This window comes from Setaria italica, chromosome IV (genome assembly GCF_000263155.2).
Source record: "Setaria italica strain Yugu1 chromosome IV, Setaria_italica_v2.0, whole genome shotgun sequence".
NCBI lineage: Eukaryota > Viridiplantae > Streptophyta > Magnoliopsida > Poales > Poaceae > Setaria > Setaria italica.
The window spans coordinates 16,985,859-17,000,626 of record NC_028453.1 but is presented as its reverse complement, the minus strand read 5'-3'; the positions used below and the strand labels follow the sequence as shown (position 1 = coordinate 17,000,626).

Sequence of the window (14,768 nt, the reverse complement as noted above, 5' to 3'; positions counted from 1 at the left end):
GCACAAGTACAGATACAAAAAAATGAACCGCCTTTTTGGTAGTATGTCCATTCACCACATGTAAGTACCATACAAGTGAGCCTCGGGAGGAATAAGGCCGAATGTAGACCTAGGTTTCCGGACCTCAGGCACTTTCCCCTTTCTCATATACCCTGTCACCGGTCACGAACAAAGCCTTATTCTCCAATCCTCCACAGATTTTTTTACTTAGATGTATCTATCCCCAAATGTTGGATAATAAGTTCGTGGTAATCATGGGTGCTACAGGCACGGGTAAGACGAAGCTATCAATTGATGTGGCCAAGGTAATTGGTGGCGAGGTGATCAATGCTGACAAGATGCAAATTTTTGCTGGACTTGATATTACCACTAATAAGGTGAGTATACATGATCGATGTGGTATCCCTCATCACCTTATTGGTGTTGTTCCTGCCACTACCCGCGACCTCGCTGTGTCCTTCTTCCAATCTATTGCCACTGCCACCGCAAACTCCATTCTAAGGCGTAATCTGATGCCGGTCATTGTAGGTGGATCAAACTCACTCATACTGTTGACGCCAGATTTCGACATGTATGGGATCGGCGTCAAGGGAGGAAAGGATTGGCCCATATGTCGGATTAAAAGGTTACGGTTGGAAATCGGCCGATTGGTGCTACAAGTGGGAATCGGCCAATTGGCGCTACAGTGTTTTGGCAGACGAAGTTGGTGGAGATCGGCCGGTTGGAAGGCTGGAGCGATTGGGCCAGTATGGGCCAAAAGTGGGTCAGATAAAGAAGATAGAGAAAGATTGGCCTGTGGGAGTACAATAACCAACTCCAATACGAGTTGTGTTTGTAAATATTCATTTTCATTTAAAATTAGAGATAGATCCCAGTCGGTTAGGAAATCGGTTGTAACAGGCTATAAATAGCCATCTTTAGGGATTTGTAAAACAACACATCAATCAATACAAACAATCTACTTTTTCCTGGTACCTTACTTTAAAGTCGGCGACTTCACCGATACATCTTTTTCTTTCACGAGTTCGTACGGGTTGGCAGGACTGCATCAACACGATCTCCGGCCGATTCTGTAAGTTCCGTTTATCGAGTAATATCTAAGCTTTAACTTCGGGCGCATCGCTGTTGTTTCGTTTAGATTTATTCACCAGTTATCGATATTTACTAGAATTATAGATTTTATCTATTGTTCTAGATTTATCATCAGTTATCTAGCTTCAGATTTCAACTGTCGGTTTTATCACTGTTCTTTTATCAATCATCATATAGCCGATTAGATCTATTTCAAGTGTTGCTTTGTAGCATTGTTTAGTCTGCTCTAATAGTTTCTTTACAATCTCTGCGTGATTATCGGTTGTTTTATAGCCGGTCATCTTCATAGCAAATCGGCCGATTTGCTGATACGCTTTTTGAGATAGATCGGAACTTTACTCGATTGAAACCCCTGGAATTTAATACATTTCTTTCCTTGTCAATCAACAGGTCAGATTGACTAGCATGCTGTGCGAACCGCATCAAGGCGATCACCCGAACAGGAGCTAAGCAGATTTTCCCGGGTCGTGTGTCCGACGCTGAAGGCCATCGGCCGATTTCTAGCGCCAACACACTTTTGGCACGCCCGGTGGGACACTTCAACATCCAACATGTCAAAAGCTGCCGAAATCTCCGAAGACAACGTCATCGAGGTTACAGAGGCAGATCTCAAGGATGACCAGAAAGAAGAAATGGCAAGATACATGGAAGACTACAAGAAGAATTACCTACAATCTTTCAGTCGTACCAGAAGCGGGGAAGCCATCAAGAAAGCTCCTCTTCCAACTCCCCGCCAGATCACCATCACTGAGGATTCGGCCAAGATGTCTAACCTGATCCAACAGTCTATCTACCAGGCCTTCATCGACCAATCCCCAGTGATGACCAACACGGTGTGCAATGCCGTCATCAGTTCCCTGTCCAATGGGGTAGCTCAAGGATATCAGGGGCCAGTGTACACCCCGCCCATTGTAACCCCAGTCAGGAGCTTACCAGGTACATATCACTCTGCTCCTCAGCCGATACCGACACAACATGGAGGACACAACACTTCACTGCCTTTAATGCATACAGGATACAACGGTGCGCCATCCTTTCAATCACAAGCACCGCCTCAGCCTGCTCAGATTGCCTTCGTGCAATCATTGCCCTCAAACTCAGTGCTTTTGGGGGCACCGGCAATGGTGGCTGTTCTGGATCAATCGGCCAGTTATGGACGCTCTCCGATCCAAGCACCATCCCAATCAGCTATCCGGCCAACGGTCCCACAGTATCAACTGACCGCGTCACAAATCGGCAGGGGGGCAGATGCTCCAGAAGCTCTCAGGAGTGCGGCGCCGATGATGCTATACGATAGGACGGCGGATTCGCTACGCTACCAACTGTCAACCGCTTAGTCGGCCATGTCGCCGCAAAATCCGCCGCACGCTTTGATCCATCACCCGACCATCCCACCGCAGATCCATCAACATGTACCGATCCCTCAACCAGTCGTTCATTAGCAGCAAGTGGATTGGACAACAAGGATAGCAGAGGTGATTCAAGATCAATTCAAGTTGAAGCCGAAAGTACAGACCTATACGTATAAGACACCGTACCCGCTTGCCTACGACTTATTGCCGTTTCCCCATGGGTATAAAGTTCCCAACTTCACCAAGTTTTCGGGACTGGATGACACTTCAACCGTGAAGCACGTCAACAGATTCATCATCCAGTGCGGAGAGGACGCCACACAAGATGCTCTGCGGGTGCGTCTGTTCTCATCATCACTGTCCTGGTCAGCTTTCCAGTGGTTCACTACGCTACCGCCCAATTCCATCGTTACTTGGGCCGACCTGGAGAAGCAGTTCCACAAATACTTCTATGCGGGAGTCCACGAGAGGTTCAGAGAGGTCAGAAACAAATGCTACACCCTAGTCCTAACTGACGCGCAACTTGCCGATATCGCCTTCCAAGGTCTCCTGCCACAAATCAAAGAGAAGTACGCTTCCCAGGAGTTCGAGAGCCTGAGTCAGATCGTTCATCGATTCGCCGGTCAAGAAGTACGCCCTTTTGATCAGCGGAGAAATTTTCAGAAAAAGGTGGCGTACTTGGAGGGATCTGAATCTGACAAAGAAGAAGAAATCGGCCTAGCAGAATGGGTCAAAGGGAAAAAGCCGGTATCATGCCCGTTCGGGAAGAGAGAACCAGAAGCGTTCGATTTTGACACATCAAAGGGCTAACAAGATCTTTGATTTACTTCTCCTAAAGGGGCAGATCAAGCTCTCACCTTATTACACCATTCCTTCGACCGAGCAGGTCAAGAAGATGAAGTATTGCGAATGGCACAATGCCACGTCACATGACACAAACGACTGCAAAATCTTCTGGCCATTGAGCAAGGCAGACTCAAATTCGAAGTCCCGGCGGAGCCAGTAAAGCCGATGAAGATCGATCAGCATCCTTTCCCCACTAACATGGTTGACACGGGAAGAAACGTGCTTCAAACCAAAGTGCTGACTTCGGAATTGGCCAAAAAAAAACAGCATTGTGGACCCCAGAAATCAGGCTACGATCGAAGATGTCAAAGGGAAGAGACAGGTCGATGACGAGGGTGAAAGATCGGAGAGACCGTGTAGACCTATCACCTCCCAATTCTTGCTCAACAAATATCAGCGGCAGCAGGAAAGTTCGAGATACCGCGAAGAAATGATGTGCCGACACAAAGATCATTGGCAATGTTCGTTCTTCATCCACTGCTAGGAAAATAACCTCAGGTTGACATCGGCTGATAATTGCCCAGAGTGCAGCGGTCCATATCGCGACAATCGCCCGTTCAAGAGGTCTCGCTCCAGAGACAGAGGATCAGAACCGATCAGCAGAAACTGGCACGAGCAAGAGGATTGGCGCCTTCCAGTGCGTGATCGGCTGGGGGCAGAGTTGACCGATATGATCGGCCAAGGGGCAGACTTGAACAATATGATCGGCCGGGGGGCAGGATTGACCAGCACGAGCGACCGGGGGGCAGAGTCAGCACACATGATCGGCTAGAGGAGATGGCCGACACTAAGATATCAGATGAAACTCCCCTAGGGAGAGAACTAGACTGGGAGCACACCAAACCGTCGGCTAAGCCAGTGAACCCCAGGTGGTGCCATGATGGATTGACCAAATCTCAAAGACGAAGGATCCAACATCTGCGCCAATGGGAACAGCGAGAAGAAGAGCAGAGACAGATGGTGGATAAGAAAGAAGACAGGTCTCGAGTCTGGCACCCCAAAAGAAACAACAATGAAGAAGGCGACAATCAGGAATCGGCAGCTGATGTTAGCATGGTGTTCATCTTGCCGATGGAGTTCGTGGCTCCCGCCAATCGAGACGACACAACAAAGATGGAGGAGCAGATGGCGCAATTGGCTTTGGAGCCAATGTCAGCCACTTTTGAGAAACTGGAGGATGAGAAAAGACAACATCTCAAGGCTCTGTTCCTCAAGGGACATGTCAATGGGCGACCTGTCACCAGGCTACTAGTAGATGGAGGCGCTGCAGTCAACATCATGTCGTCCGCCATGTTTCGGAAACTGGGCAAAAGCAATGAAGATCTGACCAAGATGGACATGATGGTCAAGGACTTCTAAGGCAACGTGTCTCCTGCCCGCGGGGCACTCTGCATCGACCTCACCATTGGCAGTAAGACCCTTCCCACCACTTTCTTTATCATTAATGGCAAAGGGTCCTACAATATGTTGCTCGGCCATGATTGGATACACGCGAATTGCTGCATCCCATCTACAATGCACCAATGCCTCGTGCAGTGGGTTGGTGACAACATCGAGGTAGTCACCGCTGATTTTGCCTATAGTGTTGCTACGGCCGATACGCAGCAGTCGAGCTGCGAACATGTCAAGTGCATATCCGGGAGAACTTGGGACACTGATTTCTTGAAAGTGTCCCATTTTAGCCTACGACCGATTCGAGCAGTCGGCTCCGAAGATTCAGACTAGATGGATCAGTTCGTCCGAGAAGATGGGAAGCTTGGGCACAGGTTTACGTCGGCCGATTCGTTGGAGATGGTGGATTTAGGTGATGGCACCAAACCAAGGCCGACGTATATTAGTGCTAGCTTGGATCCCGAATACAAATGTAAATTGACAAGTTTATTAAAAGAATTTAAAGATTGTTTTGCTTGGGAATACCACGAGATGCCTGGTCTAGACCGGTCCATTGCCGAACACCGGTTTCCTATAAAGCCAGGATATCAGCCGTATCAGCAGCCTGCACAACGATGCAACCCTAAAATTCTACCTGATATAAAGGCTGAGATTACAAGATTGATTGAAGCGAAATTTATTCGGCAGTGCCGTTACGCCAAGTGGATCTCTAATATTGTACCCGTATACAAGAAAAACGGAAAGCTGCGCGTGTGCATTGACTTCAAAAACCTTAATTAGGCTATGCCAATGGATGGGTATCCAATGCTGACAGCCGATGTGTTGATAGATGTCGCCGCAGGACATAAAGTCATCAGATTCATGGACGGTAATGCTGGGTACAATCAAATATTAATGGCCGAAGAAGATATTTTGAAAACGGCTTTAATGTGTCCGGGCCACCTCGGTTTATTCGAGTGGGTAGTAATGACCTTTGGATTAAAGAACGCCGACGCCACATATCAACGGGCCATGAATTATATATTTCACAAGCTTATTGGTGTACTGGTAGAAATCTACATCGATGATGTCATGGTCAAGTCAAAAGGACATCAAGAGCATCTGGCCGATTTGCGAGAAGTGTTGGAGTGCACGAGGAAGCATGGGTTGAAAATGAACCCGAACAAGTGTGCATTCGGCGTATCAGCCGGGCAGTTTTTGGGATTCATGGTTCATCAGCGCGGGATAGAAGTCAACCGGAAGATCATAGCGGCCATTAATAAGGTTGTGGCCTGACAGAACAAAACTGAGTTGCAATACCTAATCGGCAAAGTCAACTTTATCAGAAGATTTATATCCAATTTGTCCGGGAGTATTCAAGCTTTTACTCCTTTGTTGAAGCCGAAACCCGATTAGGAGTTCGCGTGGGGAGAAGAATAGCGAAAAGCATTAGAAGACATCAAGCAATATCTGATCTCGCCACCTGTATTAGTCCCGCCACAAGCTGAGAAACCATTCAAACTATACTTATCAGCCGATGAGCGGGCTATCGAATCGGCGCTGGTATAGGAGTTCGAAGGAAAAGAACGGGTGATATATTATGTCAGCAGAAGACTCCTGGACACCGAAATAAGATATTCCCCGGTAGAGCGGCTGTGCCTATGTCTGTATTTCTCATGTACCGAACTCAGGCACTACCTGTTATCGGCAGAATGCATAGTCGTGTGCAAAGATCACGTAGTAAAATACATGCTATCGTTGCCAATTTTTGAAAGGACAGATTGGAAAATGGATCCTGGCTTTGTTAGAGTTTGACCTAAGGTACGAATCGGACAAAGTTGTTAAAGGTCAAATCATGGCTGATTTCGTAGCTCAGCATTGTGGACCGGAAGTCGCTATCATTGAACCAGTTCCATGGACTCTATACTTTGATGGTTCTTCGTGTGGGGTCAGGTCAGGAATCGGCATCGTCCTCATATCACCTCGGGGGGCAAGTTATGATTTCTCCCTGCCGATAGAAGCATCCGCGACCAATAATCAGGCAGAATACTGAGCTATCCTAAAAGGCAATCAATTATTGAGAGAGATCAAAGCCGACGTTGTGGAAATTTTTGGGGACTCCATGCTCATCGTAGACCAATTAACGGGGATATCTGAATGTAAAGATGACGTCTTAAGGATTTACTACGAAGATTGCCTCCAACTTTTAAAAGAATTTAAGTCCGCGGTTATTGAGCATTTTCCTAGGAACTATAATGAAGAGGCCAATAGGCTTGCCCAACACGCGTCCGGGTATCAGCCGATTCAAGGTGCCATGACTCTGGAACTCGCGGGTGACGATTGGCAAAAGGAGATCACCAATTACTTGAAGGATCCGTCCAAGAAAGTGGATCGGTGAGTGCATTTTCAAGCCACAAAGTATGTACTACTCGAAGATGATTTGTTTTACTGAACGATTGATGGAGTTCTGCTCAAATGCCTGGGAGCGAAAGAAGCAAAGATGGTAATGGGAGAAATCCACGAAGGCGTGTGCGGAGCTCACCAATCGGCTCATAAAATGATGTGGATGATTAGAAATAATGGGTATTATTGGCCGACGATACTCGAAGACTGCTTTAAATATTATAAAGGGTGTCACGACTGTCAGAAGTTTGGCAACGTGCAACGTGCGCCAGCATCGGCTATGAATCCAATAATCAAACCATGGCCGTTTAGAGGTTGGGGGATAGACCTCATCGGATAGATTGATCCTCCATCAAGCAAAGGACACAAGTTTATATTAGTAGCCACTGACTACTTTACCAAATGGGTGGAGGCAATTCCGTTTAAGGCCATAACATCGGCCGCTATGGTCGATTTCATAAGAGACTACATTGTTTATCAGTTCGGTATCCCTCAAACCATCACAACTGATCAAGGGACGATGTACACTTCAGGAGAGTTTGAGGAGTTCACTGCCGATATGGGGATTAAGTTGTTGAATTCCTCTCCGTATTATGCTCAAGCTAACGACCAAGCCGAATCGTCCAATAAGGGGATAATCAAGGTGATCAAGAGGAAGATAGAGGAACAACCTAAAAAGTGGCACTTATGTTTGACCGAGGCTTTATGGGCTTACAGGATGGCCTGCCACGGGGCTACTAAAATATCTCCTTATCAATTGGTATATGGTCATGAGGCAGTATTGACTTGGGAATTAAGGACGGGGTCAAGACGCACATCACATTAAGATCAGTTGACGGCCGATGACTATTCCCTCCTCATGAAGGGAGAGGTCGACGATTTGGCAGGACAGTGATTAAGGGCCCTGATCAGCATTGAAGAGAACAAGAAAAGGGTGGCCATGTGGTACGACAAGAAGGTCAAGGTCAAACAATTCTCCCAAGGAGACTTGGTATGGAAAATTGGTGTTGCCGATAGGATCTAAGGATCCCAAGTTCGGTAAATGGTCACCCACTTGGGAAGGGCCATATAAAATCGGCCGATGCGCTCCGGGAAACGCATATATACTGGAAATGATCGAAGGAGAGGAATTCACAAGGGCCTTGAATGGAAGATATCTGAAGAGATACTATCGTAGTATATGGGTGGATGTGTAATTGGTGATAGGGTGCATCAAAGTGACAAGGCTAACTCCTATTGGCTCCTGTTGGTATAGCCGATGCAAAGATAACATCGCCTTAAGGACGAAACATTCGATTAATATGGCCGATTTATTATTCGGTGCAAACGACGGGGTACATGGCCGACACGGTACAAGTCACCCTTAGAACAAAAAGTACCAACACAATTATGGACCATGCTTTTTCTTAATCTCCCTATCAATCCGGCCTAATTCTATCAAGAGGCGGATGCTCTTTTCTTCCAGATCCTCCATGGCGGCTTCAACCTTGACTTGATGAGGGAGTGGGTGGCTCCTTTCGAGAGGTGGTTGGGATGTCCCCGCCGCGGCGTTCTCGAGGGCGACTGGGCGAGGGAGTGGATGACTCCTTTCAGTTGGCGGCTGCCTGGAGCAGTTGGCATCGATATGGTGCCAGATCTTTTGGACTTCAGCGGGAACATGATCCCTCAGTTCTTCATGATGAGCCTTGATCAGATCTTTGTCCGCCTGCAACAACGGTTCATTGGAGTGCATGATCTCGATCGCCTATTCCAGGCCAGGACTAAGGCGTCTTGGCTGAAAATCAGCAAACAACTGCTCATAGACAGATTGATCAAAATGTTAAACGGGGGAACGGAGGATGAAGGAAGATTCCGTACCTGGTTGACGGAGAAGGAAGAGAAGGAAGAAGATGAAGAAGACATCTCGACGTCTAGTCTAGGGTATGTGAATCAAGTCGCTGGAGGAAAAGAGGATAGGCGATGTGAGCATCTTTGGAAACGATACGGGGCCTCATACTTATAGAAGGAACAGGGCGAGGGGTTTGTAAGATGCGTCCCATCGGAGTAAAAGTGTTAATAAATGAAAGGCTGCCGCAAAGGATGGTTCAGGTTTAAATCCACACGTCAACGGCAAGAAGACATTAATGTTTTTACAAGGCATTTAGTACTTTTACAATTTACCCAAGAAGGGCATTAATGGCCGCAATCGCTCGCTGCCTAACCTGATTGGCCGAGTCTAAAGTTCGCTGGTCGTCGTCGGCCGATCCAGGGAGCTTGATTGCTTCATGGGCCAGGCTCTGTCCCTCTTGCTTCAATTCGGCGATGACAGAGGGAAGGTCTTGGAGTCTTTTCTCTTCAACGGCTATGGCTTTAGTCACCCGCTCCATTTCCTTAGCAAGCTCTGCTCTTCGACGTTTGAGGCAATCTATGGCACCAACGATATCTGGGCGAGAGCTTTCAAGGAAGTTGATTCGTTGATGCAGCTCTTGAGCTTGATGCTTGCAGGAGTCTTCCTCCTCGCGGGCTTTTGCTAGTTTGGTGCGATCGGCCATGTCGCGCAAGGCCCTAAACATTGGGATCCGCATCGACTCAATGTATGTGGCAGGTGCCAGAGCTTCCTCTGCCTCTTCAGGAACTCGGCCTCTGATATCGCTGAAGAGCTGCCGAATCGGCGAGACGTCTTCCACTAATCGGCCGATATCATCTTGGAGGAGGGTCCGTATGCTCTCAAGCTTGGCGCAGATGTTGTCGGGGATTGAGCTCAGTGTGACTTAACGTGAAGCAACCTCCTCGTCATCAGAAAGTGCGATCACGAAAGACAAAAGACTATTGTTGGGAGTATCTTACTCCTGCGAAAGAATAAAAAATAATAAAAATAGATTAGCCGTCGGTAATGGGAAATTGGCCGATTCGGGTGACAAGTCTCTTACCTCTTTGAGGCGAATTTCTTCTACTTGCGCTGGAGGGAGTCCTACCCTCGGCTCAGGAACTGGCATGACCGGTTCATCAGAGGAGGAAGATTTGATGATTATTGGTGCCCTGCTCGGGCCGGCCTCCTGGAAAGGTACGAGAAGTGGGTTTTCATAAGTATAATACAAATGATTAAGTCTGACGGCATATCATGACTACCATACCTTTGTGAGTCGCCTGGCCGATGGTTGTTGGAAGGGTACAATCGATGTGTCCAGGGTAATCTGCATCAAAATCGGTTAGCTTTTGGTTGAGTATCAAAAAATTGAACTAAAAGATTCTTTACCTTAGTTGGTGGAATTGCTGGTGTTCCGGTTTCCGTCTGAAATGTAGCCGATTGCTACGGAGATTGTACTAGGGTGATTTGCGCAGCCTGACAGAAAGAAGAAGTTAATATCGATAGATAAGGATGTAAGGTATACAGAGTTACCTGGATGGCTTCTACCAGCAATGATGCAGCAGCCGCTCCAACTTCTGTAGCAGCTTGGGGATTGACTTCCTCGATAATCGGCAGAATCGGCACAGCTACAGATTCAGCCAATGCTGCCTCCGATTGATCGGCCAACTCTATACGAGCGCGCACTTGGCGGCTCGTCTTCTTTGAAGAAGTTTTCTTCGACATTTGTTTTGATCGGCCAGTGGTAATGTCTTCAATGGATGGAGCATGAGAGCCGATGAGTGGGAATGGTGTGTACGGGTAGAAATTCTCTATCGGCCTACCACTTCGGCTGCGCGTTGGAGGAAGTCGACTCTTGGACTATAAAAGAAAATAAGAGTTAGTGGCAAATTTTTAGCATAAAAAGGAAATGGCATCGAAATCGGTTGAGAAAGAGCAGTACCGCTGCATTCGGGTCGATGTTGTCAGGGTCCAGATCGTTGCAATATGTCGCGGGGGATACACAAAAGAGATGCTGCTTCCATTCTGCCCACCATAATTTGAATTATTGAACAGCAAAAGGAGCTACTGTCCAATTGGTCTGGTCAATGGTGCTGGAATTGGGCACTAAGTCGCACAGCCAATTATAGTCAAGGCCCTTGGTAAGCGCATCTCGAAATTTTGCACGGCCAGCGAAGTAAACATGAATCGATAGCTGACCAAGGCTGAATTGCCGTGCTGCAACTGATGGGTTGTAGAACTCATAAGTTGGGGAATCCTTCCCAGAGAAGAAGTTCGCTGGTAAAATCCCTAGCTTGATCAAGGCGTCCGTGAGGTCGTTGTCAAAGGTGTTGGACGTTGAATCATAACAGAAGGGAAGCTCAAAAAGCGGCTCTGTTCTCTTGTATGGGTACCCACTGGTAGATTCTTCACTAAACCGTTGTAAAAACATCTGAAGTACTCAACTGTCTGGGTGGCGGTAAACTGGCAACCAGGGAAAGATGATGCTGCTTCGCCGAAAGAGGTGCATCGGTGCCGTATGGTGGGGTTTTCCTCTTACTCAATGTTGGGGAATGTCTTGGTCTCTATCTGTTGCTGGGAGATCTTACTCATATACAAATTAAGCCAGAGGGTGATGAACCACCAGGGGCCACCAAGGTTACCAATCGGCTCTCCCTTTGACAGCTTGACGCCGATCTGGTGCATCATGTGGTAGGCCGATCCCAATAGGTGTTTTCCTAAAGGAACATTTGCTCCTCTTGACAGAGCTTTGGCCAGGGCTTGTGTGTTGGAAGAAGGGCCGACTGCTCTGCCGCAGAAAAGATGTTTCTCTAGCCACATCATCAAGAAGGCTGCGTATTCTCTCTCTTGAATTGTCCCGGTCCTCTTGTTCATGTTGATGTACCCCTTCCACCCGCCGATTCCTTTTGTTTCCAGCCGATGAGTCGGCTTGACCAGATAATTAAAGGGTGTATTAGGGGAGGAGATATCGAGGCCGATTAGCATCACGACATCAGCCAGAGTTGGGGTCATGGGTCCGTGTCCAGAAAGGAATGCATTGAGTGCGTCGGACAAGAAATAAGAAGCTGCTATCATCAAGGGTTCATTCTTTTCCATCTAGGACAAGGATAAGTTGATGCACTGGCTGATTTTCTTTTCATCCCATTGAACTCTCTTGGAGTTGGCCATTCTTTGGTACCAATCTTTCCAGTCGGGGGTTTCATTCGGCCAAGATCTAAAGGTGCCCGACCACTGGTCCAAATCCATAGGTGACTGCTTGAAAGGGATTCTATGGGTTTCTAAGTTAATCAGATTGGTTGGGTCTAGGTTCCCCATAGGGCCTAAGCAGATGAGACCAGGAGCTTCGGAAAGGCGGATGGTAATTTGGTGTCTGACTGCCTAAAAAAGGTAAAAAGGGAAGAACTAAGAATGGATCTAAAAAAATGCATGAGCGGTAAAAAAGAAAAGTTTCGGATGCCTACCTCTGGGATGAAGCTCATCGTCGCTGATAGGATCGCCGGTGGAATCACTGTCGCTGATGGAGTTGCGGGCGGAGCCTCTATTGCCGATAGAGCCGCTGCCACCATTGATGGAGCTGCCGGCGGAGCCTCCGTTGCTGGTAGAGTTGCTGATGGTGCCGCCATTGAGGAGATGAAGTGGAATGCAGATGAAAGGAGAATCGCCGGAGAATGCAGTTGGAAGCCAAAAGGGCACTAGGAGAAGATGAAAACTGATGCGTCGGGAAGGAAGTTACTGGGCTTGTGAAGAAAAAGTGGCAGGGCATGCCAGTATTTAAAGACAGTCCGAGAGAAGGGGTAAAGGCGGGATTTTCACCACGCCGTCTACACAAATTTCGGGGGAGCGGTTGTCTCAGGCGCCCAATTCGATAAGATTGCAATCATCAGGTAGAAGACCGCGGAACAGAAGGAGATTTTTGCTGCGTTTGTTTTGGAGGAGAGGTTAAGAAAGAATTTCGAAGTAAAATTCATGTTTTAGTCCGAAACTGGGGGGCATGTGTTGACGCCAGATTTTGACACGTACGGGATCGGCGTTAAGGGAGGAAAGGATTGGCCGATGCGGTGGATTAAAAGGTTACGGTTGGGAATCGGCCAATTGGTGCTACAAGTGGGAATCGGCCGATTGGCGCTACAGTGTTTTGGCAAACAGAGTTGATGGAGATCGGCCGGTTGGAAGGCTGGAGCGATTGGGCCAGTACGGGCCTAAAGTGGGTCAGAGAAAGAAGATAGAGAAAGATTAGCCTATGGGAGTACAATAACCAACTCCAATATGAGTTGTGTTTGTAAATATTCATTTTCATTTAAAATTAGGATAGATCCCAGTCGGTTAGGAAATCAGTTGTAACAGGCTATAAATAGCCATATTTAGAGATTTGTAAAACAACACATCAATCAATACAAACAATCTACTTTTTCCTCGTACCTTACTTTTCAAGTCGGCGACTTCGCCAATACATCTTTTTCTTTCACGAGTTCGTACGGGTTGGCAGGGCTACATCAACACGATCTCCAGCCGATTCTGTAAGTTTCGTTTATCGAGTAATATCTAAGCTTTAACTTCAGGCGCATCGCTGTTGTTTCGTTTAGATTTATTCACCAGTTATTGATATTTACTAGAATTATAGGTTTTATCTATTGTTCTAGTTTTATCATTAGTTATCCACCTTGAGATTTGAGCTGTCGGCTTTATCACTATTCTTTTATCAATCATCATACAGCCAATTAGATGTATTTCAAGTGTTGCTTCGTAGCGTTGTTTAGTCTGCTCTTATAGTTTCTTTACAATCGCTGCGTGATTATCGGCTGTTTTATGGCCGGTCATCTTCATAGCAAATCGGCCGATTTGCTGATACGCTTTTCGAGATAGATCGGAACTTTAGCCGATCGAAACCGCTGGAATCTAATACGTTTTCTTTCCTTGTCAATCAACAGGTCAGATTGACTGGCACGCTGCTTGAACTGCACCAGGGCGATCACCCGAACAAGAGCTAAGCAGATTCTCCCGGGTCGTGTGTCCGACGCTGAAGGCCATCGGCCGATTTCTAGCGCCAACACATACATGGACTCCTTGTTGACTACTTTGATTCCTCACTTGCTAATCCTTTTGCGCTTGCCAATTATTGGCCATCCTTGTGATTTCAATGCTGCTTCCTTCGGATCCATGCTAATGAACTTGTTCTTAATGAATATCTCAATCACCATGTCGATGAAATGGTGGATGCTGGTTTGTTCAAGGAGCTGAAAGATTATTTTGATGCATCTAGCAATTTTGTTCAGCAAACTGGACTGGGCAAGGCCATCGGTGTTAAAGAGTTAGGCAAATACTTCATGGGGCACCAGAGCTATTGTGATGCTATAGACAAAATGAAAGATAACACACAAGCTCTTGCAAAAGCGCAGAATGCAAAGATTCATCATATGGTTGATGTCCGGGGATGGCCTATTTTTTCTCTCGATGCCACAGAAACCATACGGGCGCATATCAATGGATCATACCAGATGGCTGAGGCTAAGGCATGGCAACACGATGTGAGTGGACCTGCACTTAATGCTATAAGTGAGTTTTGCAATAATTTTAATGGTTTCTAAGCTTCTTCCTCTTGTGCATGTCTTATAATTTATAATAATAGCAACCGTAACAATCTGCTTGTAGTGTTGCTGCCTACTGTTAATGGTGTGTATGTTTATATACATGGGGAGACAACCTATTTGACTGACATTATCTACTTACTATGCATGTATCTTAATTATGTATCCTGAGCAGATGGGTTTTCCCATACTATTAATAATAGTATATTCTATCAGTTGAATAAAGTTGATATTAGCTAGAGATTAGAAAGTCCAATGGATTAAGTACTTACC

At 46.7% G+C, this 14,768-nt stretch overlaps 1 protein-coding gene across 1 annotated transcript; it reads left to right on the top strand.

Moving 5' to 3' along the window:
- Positions 1 to 227: 227 nt before the first annotated feature.
- Positions 228 to 14,495, top strand: LOC101760010 (adenylate isopentenyltransferase-like). The gene is given in 2 exon segments (XM_022826094.1): positions 228 to 545; positions 13,962 to 14,495. Coding segments are annotated over 2 exon segments (852 nt in total).
- Positions 14,496 to 14,768: the final 273 nt, after the last annotated feature.